At 40.2% G+C, this 8,569-nt stretch overlaps 1 protein-coding gene across 1 annotated transcript in view; it reads left to right on the top strand.

Moving 5' to 3' along the window:
* The first annotated feature begins 329 nt into the window (after positions 1–329).
* The window catches only part of LOC103803289 (cadherin-8), a 37,661-nt gene continuing 29,421 nt past the window's right edge, over positions 330–8,569 (top strand). The window contains exons 1-2 of the mRNA XM_009075836.1: positions 330–387; positions 1,242–1,363. Coding sequence (XP_009074084.1) covers positions 330–387; positions 1,242–1,363 — 180 coding nt within the window. The remainder of the gene's footprint in view (positions 388–1,241; positions 1,364–8,569) is intronic.

The raw sequence follows: 8,569 nt of genomic DNA, 5'->3' as shown, positions 1-8,569 counted from the left end.
GCTATTTCAAATTTATGTCAGTAGAGCAACTGAAGTTGGCACCTTTAGATTTAGAAGTGGAGCCTCACAAATTATGGCTGTCTTTAGCGTACAAGGAGAAAACAGGGTGTGAGATGTAAGGTTTCATTAGGTCGCAACACAATTAACTTTGATGGAAATCACAAAAAATACTGTGTATATAGTGATTCTTCCCTTATTCAGATCTACTCCCTGCATGCAGGTGGAGCCTGATCTGCTTGTACTTCGCTGACATTTGCAATGAGAAGTACATTGACTACCAAGCACTGGGACATCTGACACTGTTGATGATACAAACAGTGTAGGATGCTATGGTTGTAGATAACACTCATGAAGAGCTGGAATCGAACCTGGTACTGAGTTACATGTGTAGGTGTGCATGTGCATCAAACTCTTCAGATCAACTGGTCACCTCAGTTTAAGCTGAACTCATGGATTTGCTCTTTGTGGAACAATAATCTAAAATATTTATAAACAGTCTCAAAATCAACTAGCTATACTGAATTGAAGGAAGGACAGTAGCAACTGACTGAAATCTATTCAATGTAGAATGCAAACTGTTGGTTCAGCTTTTCTTGCCTCCCAGCTCATTTCCAGTGGCAAGGAACTTTATGCAAAATAGCTCTATATTATAAATAAAGAGTATTCAGTGAAGAAAGAAGTTCACAGGTTATGGTTTTGGTCAGTGATAGATGAGCAAAGTGCTTTAACAGTCCAAATGACTGTCTAGTTTTGCCTATGTCAACCTACCATTTACCTTTCTCACAATATGGGCAACTTCATTTGCAATGAAGAAATAATAGATGTGCAGTCAGAACAATTAATAGAGGTAAAATGCTCTGTGCTCTACCAAAGATAAACAAAGAAATAAATCTTTGCTGTTTACAGCCTTCCCTTTTCCATGTATAATGGGCTTTATCAATAAAACAATACAAACTTCATCAAAGAAAAATCTTACCAATTTAGTCCAAGAAAGGTCTTCATTGAGCTAATCTCCAGCAAATGCTGTTTGCAATAGGGATCTATTTATTCTTTTCAACCATGAAGCACTGGCCATTCTTCTTTATCTCACGCTCCAATTCCATGATCCATTACAGATTAAGACAACCCAATTAAGCCAGGACAGAAGACAGGAAGGGCAGGGTTCCTGTGTAAACATTTCTGTGTGTATTTCATTTCAAATTCAATGTGCTTACCTTTTATGCTTTGTTTTCTTTCCTTAGGGAATCACAGCCAAGTGTCCAGGGTACCTGTTGCTATCAAAGTTCTTGATGTGAATGACAATGCTCCTGAATTTGCATCAGAGCATGAAGCCTTTCTGTGTGAGAATGGGAAGCCTGGACAAGTAAGTATCTCAATGTTTTCATGTTCTGTGCTTTGCTGTGTGAGAATGGGGTGGAGTTTCTCCTTCTCATCTTATGTCATCTTTTTTCCCCAAATATGTGTGTATGCATTCATGCTAACAACTCTTACCATGAATTTAAGGCAAAGCTATGATCATATTCTGTGGGCTATCTCTCTACAGATGGACATTTTTATAAAGTATAGACTTCAAATTAAAGGTAGGTATCTTGGGACAATATTCTGAAAAGATGCTGAGTGTCTTTAATCTCCCACTGTTTCCACTCTGTGTGATAGAGCTCAGCACTCAATAGGTTCATGAGCCTGAATAGGTAAAAGTATAATCCAGCCTGAATTCCAATCCAGTTATTGAACTATATTGCAGCTGATCCCAGGTGAAATTTAGAAGAAACACTTAAAACAATAAACCCATTTCCCCTTACCCATAGCTGTTAAAATCTCTGTTTAGTTCTTACTCACTTCTTTATGGCAGTTGGGAAAAAAAAGAAAGCAAAGCAGAACTTGATGGGAAGTCAAGTAAATTGTAACTGTGTTTAAGGTATCTAAAGAGGAGTGAGGTGTTAGACAATTGAAGTTCAAGTTTCCATTATATTTAATGAAAGAAAAGGGTTAGCAAAGGAATTTACCGAACAGTCCATAAGGTGAGGTAAACATAGCGAGATATCAAAAGCAGGATTGAAAATGCATAGTCTTTTTCGAAGCAAATGAAGCACATTTGTTAAAAGGCATTCACTGGGAAGGACAAAGGTACAGAAATAGAGAAGAATATCTCATATGCCACATAAATGACAAGGTAGAGATTCAAGAATACAAGCATTTAGAAAATAGTGCAGTGTAAATGAGATGTAACGTCTGTCCAGCCTGAGAAACACTGTGTGTTGCAGCAATTCTCTGTTTTTAAACTTTGTAATTTATTTCTAGATTGTGACATTTTATTTAAATAAACAGCAGCTGACAGCATGACACTAGACTTGTTAATCCAACTATTCCTGTGCCTCCTGTGGGTGTTAGGCATTAAATTCGCCGTTCTCCAAGGAAGGTTACCTGACAATAGAGTTAGAAGTTATTTTCTTTCAGTGGTATTAAATGGCAACCTATATAGTAGTATATGACAGCTTACCTCTGCCAGGATTGCACTGTTACAGAAGATGATTTGACTTCCAGCACCCCTTTTTGTTTAGTAAAACGGTGTCACAAATGTGTCATTTAAGAAGTGAGATTTCTCTCTAAGCACTGAGAAGGAGATTATTGAGATGTGCCCTTATGGGCAGACAGTCCTGTTGTTCTCCTAGCTCAGGGTGGATTTCTGTTTAGCTTGGGGTGGATTTCAGGTGCTGAGTGGTTGTGTTTTCCAGTATATATTAAATTCTAATGAGTGTACTTGTGTCAGGACTCGGTAAGCTTCCCTAAAATCAGAAAGCTCTGTTATACAGTGTTTTCTGAATATGTTTATCTAGGTATTCCTACCAGATTTCAGGTTGTTTAAGAGATGGTCAAAACTGTTCAGATTTCATTTTGGAACAAAACAATAACTGAGACGATTAAGAGTGAGCTGGTAAAAGAGGCTTTTGTTTAAACACTCATGGAAAACTTTCATTTATCCATGATATTGTTTGTCTTAACCATTACCTCTTACACTTTTGGTCTGATGGCAGATGTCACTCTTGAGCATGAATCCTCCTGTGAACTTTACAGATGGTTATTAAATATTTGGCTGCCAGCATGGATGAGGTGGCACTGATCCTGCAATTTATTCTGTGTTTTAAGCAAATAACATTACTGGAACACTAACCAGTTCAGAATAATCACTGAGGTTGAGTCCTGAATTTAAGCTGTCATTCAAAAATAATCAGCTCATGTAAAGATTTTGGTATCTTCACTACCTGATCTTTCTTATGCTTACTTCTATATTCAAATTTTGGAAGAAATCATATTAATCAGTCAAGATGTAGAGTTAAATAACTTACATCTATCTCAGCTATAAAACAGCTAATATGAGAAAGATGCTAATCTTCATATGGTGGCAAAAGCCTAATTTGAATGGTTGTCCAAAGTTTAAATAAGAATGTTACACATGCAGGAAGGCTGCAATTGTGTTAAGGTGTTCCAATTTATTTACATTTGCAGTTCAACTTATATCTAAGCTTAAATCAAATGCGAATAAGGGAGATTGCACTTGAACCTTTTAGGAAGCCTTATTTGCAGCCCTTCAATATATCAAATGTCTATTCCAGTTCACTTTCTAAGTGTTCTATTCTGGGCTCTGATATAATTGCAGTGGCAAGTACAGCTGCTGGTGATGTGACAGAATGGATTAAAAACTGGTGATGTAGAACGTTGCCAGCTGCAGTTTTGTTGCTTGCACCTATCTCTAAGAGTAGAGGTACCACAGCTAGTAGGAGAGGGATGGGAAGGGAGGAGGAAATGTATTTCTTTTCCTATGTGTGTGCTCCTTGCACAGTTTTACACACAACAGAAAGTTGCTAGAAATGCTTTTTGTCAGTTTTAGGGGAGGGAAAAAAAAAAAGAGCATACTGTTACAGTGCCTCTAAGTTACCACAAACCAGCTCATGCCTTTCTCTGTTAATCCTTTCTTTTTGCGTAATTCCAGTTGCTGAAGCCTGAACATCCTTGGTTTGCTGGCTATAGCTGTGCAGTTGGTTGTTCTCCTGCCCAGCTAAATTATTTTCCTGTACTCCTGGAACAGAACTTCTGTAACATTGAGTAAGAAAAGTGCCTTGCTCACTGTTTCTAGTCCGCACCTAGATTTTCCAGTGAAGTGCTGTTTGCTCGAAATAAAGCTGAAAAACTTTCATTGAAGTAGTGCAGACAATGATAGAGCAGTGCTCAAGCCTCTGTTTGAACTAGAGCAATATAAAATTGAGTGCAGTGTTCCTCCAGTCTCTTGCAATTTGTCTCTATTTCATTTGCTTCTCCTGCTAGTATTGCCTTTTTCTAATGGGAGAAACCTTCAGATAGATCTTTGTCTGAAGAGTTGAATGCAGGTTCTAGCAGGAAAGGGCTGGCTCGAGCTGAAAAGGCAAAGCTAAATTGTACTGTGACGAGTCTGTGCTTGTGGTGTTTGAGTCTGCAAAGTAATGCAGAAATAAGCATGAACAGCAATGGGACTGCAAAAGGTTTCTCAGAGCTGGAAGATCAATTTTAACAAAAGAAGAAGGGAAGAGTTTACTGGTGATAAGGAACCATTCTCAAGGGGGTTAATTAGTTGCATTGCAGGACAGCCAGAAGTTGAAATTTTACATGTAAGGATTTCAGAAATTTCAAGGCAAAGGGCCTTTCATTGGATACATAGTCAAAAAGTCAGTTCTTGTTTCCTTTGACTAGTATTGACCAATTTAGTTATCTGAAACGCCTGTTATCTGAAGAAGTGTGCCCAGGTGGGCAAGAAGGCCAATGGTATTCTGGCTTGTATCAGCCCCAGTGTGGCCAGCAGGACCAGGGCAGTGACCTTCCCCTGTGATGGGCACTGGTGAGGTCCCTCAGGTGCTGCGTCCAGTTCTGGGCCCCTCACTGAGAGAGATATCAAGGGGCTGAGCATGTCCAGAGCTGAGGAAGGGATTGGAGAGTTAGCCATGGGAAGAGTGGCTGGGGGAGCTCAGCCTGGAGAAAAGGAGCTTCGGGGGAGACACTCCCTGCAATTCCCTGACAAAAAGATGAAGCCAGCTGGGGGTTGATGTCTTCTCCCAGGTAACAAGTGACAGGATAAGAGGAAATGGCCTCAAGCTGTGCCAGGGAAGGCTCAGGTTGGACATCTTCATGGAAAGGGTTGTCAGGCATTGGAAGGGGCTGCCCAGGGGAGTGGTAGAGTCACCATCCCTGAAGGTGTTCAAGAAACAACTGGACGTGGCGCTTAGTGCTCTGGTCTAGTTGACAAAGTGGTGATGGGTCACAGCTTGGACTTGATGATCTTGGAGGTGATCTTTTTCAACCTTAATGATTCTGTGATTCTCAATCATGTTGTGAACCACAAATTAAGTGCTGGAGAATTACTTCATTAGTGTTCCATTCCATGATCACACAATACTGAGCAGTAAAATATGCCTATCAGCATCCTAATAAAAACATGGTGATGTGAGCCCCAGTGTGGCCAGCAGGACCAGGGCAGTGACCTTCCCCTGTGATGGGCACTGGTGAGGTCCCTCAGGTGCTGCGTCCAGTTCTGGGCCCCTCACTGAGAGAGATATCAAGGGGCTGAGCATGTCCAGAGCTGAGGAAGGGATTGGAGAGTTAGCCATGGGAAGAGTGGCTGGGGGAGCTCAGCGTGGAGAAAAGGAGCTTCGGGGGAGACACTCCCTGCAATTCCCTGACAAAAAGATGAAGCCAGCTGGGGGTTGATGTCTTCTCCCAGGTAACAAGTGACAGGATAAGAGGAAATGGCCTCAAGCTGTGCCAGGGAAGGCTCAGGTTGGACATCTTCATGGAAAGGGTTGTCAGGCATTGGAAGGGGCTGCCCAGGGGAGTGGTAGAGTCACCATCCCTGAAGGTGTTCAAGAAACAACTGGACGTGGCGCTTAGTGCTCTGGTCTAGTTGACAAAGTGGTGATGGGTCACAGCTTGGACTTGATGATCTTGGAGGTGATCTTTTTCAACCTTAATGATTCTGTGATTCTCAATCATGTTGTGAACCACAAATTAAGTGCTGGAGAATTACTTCATTAGTGTTCCATTCCATGATCACACAATACTGAGCAGTAAAATATGCCTATCAGCATCCTAATAAAAACATGGTGATGAAATTACTGGACTCTTCTCACCCCTATGGAGCAAGAGATGCCACAGCTTTGTATCACTGTATGTATGTTATGCCTTTTTTTTTAAAGAGCTTATTTTAATGCAAATGCACAAAGAAATAAGGTTGCTATGGGAACACTAACTCTTAATTCCATGATGTGTGCATGTAACACAACAAACGTAGTATTCCTCTAAGCCTGGCTTTTGCATATAATGTTCTGTGCATTTTCAGAGAAAGAAGGGTTGCGTAAACAGTGACGAGAATCGATTTAAAGAACTGAAATATAAGATGAAATTCTATAGGACAGTAAGAGGTATCTCTAGCAAAGATCTAAAGCTATTAGAGAGCTCTAAGGGAGGGACATGAAGATGGTGAAGGGCCTGGAGGGGAGGCCATATTAGGAGTGGCAGAGGGCACTAGGCTTGTTCAGCCTGGAGGAGACTGAGGGCAGAGCTTATCTGGGTCTGCAGCTTCCTTGCAAGGGCACTACTGATCTCTGCTCTCTGTGCTCAGTGACAGGACCCAAGGGAACAGCTGGAGCTGTGTCAGGAGAGAGTCAGATTGGGTGTTAGGAAAAGGTTCTTCTCCCAGAGGGTGTTTGGGCACTGGCACAGCTCCCCAGGGCAGTGGTGACAGCCCCAAGCCTGACAGAGCTCCAGGAGCATTTGGGCAATGTTCTTGAGCATGTGGCGGAATTGTTAGTGCCGTGCTGTGCAGGGACAGGAGTTGGACTTGATGATCCTTGTGGGTCCCTTCTAGCTCAGAATGTTCCATGATTCTGTGATCTATAGCTCCTGAAAAAAAAAAATGACAAAGATACCTAGTTTCTATTTCTTGAAGATTTCCCATCTGGATGATATCCTAAGCTTATTTCATAAAATGTCTGTGAGCTGAAAATCCCTATTACTAATGCTTTTGGCTACTGACTTTCATGTCTATTAATTGAAAACCTGGAGACAGTGAAGTGATTTTTTACAGTCAACTCCCTTACATAACACTGGAAAGAATTAACAGTTATGTATCCAGTAGGGATAAAATTGTATAACCATCTGATAAACTGCACCTGTTATGTGCACTTGACCTTCCAGATTTCAGTGTGCCGTTATCCCTTTTCCCTATTGCTTTCCCATTCTAGCAGGGTTTGAAAAATTGAACAATCAGAAAATATGTCTGTCTAAATACATCTGTCTTGTCCAGGGTCTGTTCTAAATTGCAGTTCCCTGTGATGATTAATCACTGGTACCTGCTCTGGCCCTGGGCCCATCACACGGGAGTAGTTTTGTGCCTTTTACCTCTGCAAAGAGAAAACCCAAAATATTCCATATCTGAAAATGGCTCCACCTCTGCAGTGGGACAGACAGCAACCGCTTTGATATTTTTCCACTGTTTGTTTTTCCCATTGCATAGCTCTTTAGGATCCATTAAGCAGCTATTAAATTGCAGACTTACTTCTTTAAGCAAAAACAGTATTAGGCCTGTTTTGTCCTTCTCTTCTAATACCTGTGCTTGAAATCCATCCAACCAAGGCTCCACTTTGGCAGATGCTCTTATCAAAAGAAGTAGCTATTTATGTGAATAAATACATGGAATTTATGTTAGTGAATAAATCTGATTATATGAAATTTTTTCAGTGGGTTTTTGAGAATAATAAATCTGACCTATCCAGACCATGATTAGGCAAGGAATTAATTGTCTCAAATTCCTTCCTAGGTTGGGTTGTTCTAGTAAGTTGCTTATATCACTCCCTGCTCAAACAGGCTTTTGCATACATAATTTCAAATATGTATGTTTTGGTGTCAGTCCTTATGGTTAACTAGTAAGATTTTATTCTTTCTTTAACTCTTGAAGAACAATAGTCCTTGTGGTTAAACCAGAATAAAATGTTAGTTATTGGCATTTTCTTAGGGAAACATTGAAAATTTGAAGTATAAGTCTATGAAGTTGAACAGCATCAGACTCTGCTTCCATTTCTTACTCTACACGTGAAAAAGAAAATTTATAGTGATTCCTAAATTGGATTTAGTCATCAAAATTTTATTGGTGTATTGCTTCAGGCATTGCAAAAATAAATACATAAGACAAACATGATATTGAGTTCAATGGACATGGGAAAAGTCAATAATTCTAATTAAATTTCTTATAAACCTCATCTTGCATGAGCTAACTAGCACTGGAATTCAGGTCTGAGTGTGGGATCTGGATCCATAGTTGTCTTTTTCTCCTGTTTCTCTAGAAAATACTTGGAATCAAAAGTAATTGCACCAAGTATTTTAAAAAAATGAAACTTCCTGGTTATTTTAAAATTCTTTTTCTTCCTTTCCTATTTGAAGATAAGCTGCAGTATCTGAGTAATGTAGGAGGTAAATGGAGGTAAATACACTACAGATACTGCAGCTGGTTGGATAAATCATATGAGGCAAAGTTATTTGATTATTC

The sequence above is a fragment of the Acanthisitta chloris genome, unplaced genomic scaffold (genome assembly GCF_000695815.1).
Source record: "Acanthisitta chloris isolate BGI_N310 unplaced genomic scaffold, ASM69581v1 scaffold18875, whole genome shotgun sequence".
Lineage (NCBI taxonomy): Eukaryota > Metazoa > Chordata > Aves > Passeriformes > Acanthisittidae > Acanthisitta > Acanthisitta chloris.
Note: the sequence above shows the minus strand (reverse complement) of the source record. Positions and strands in the feature narration are given on the sequence as shown.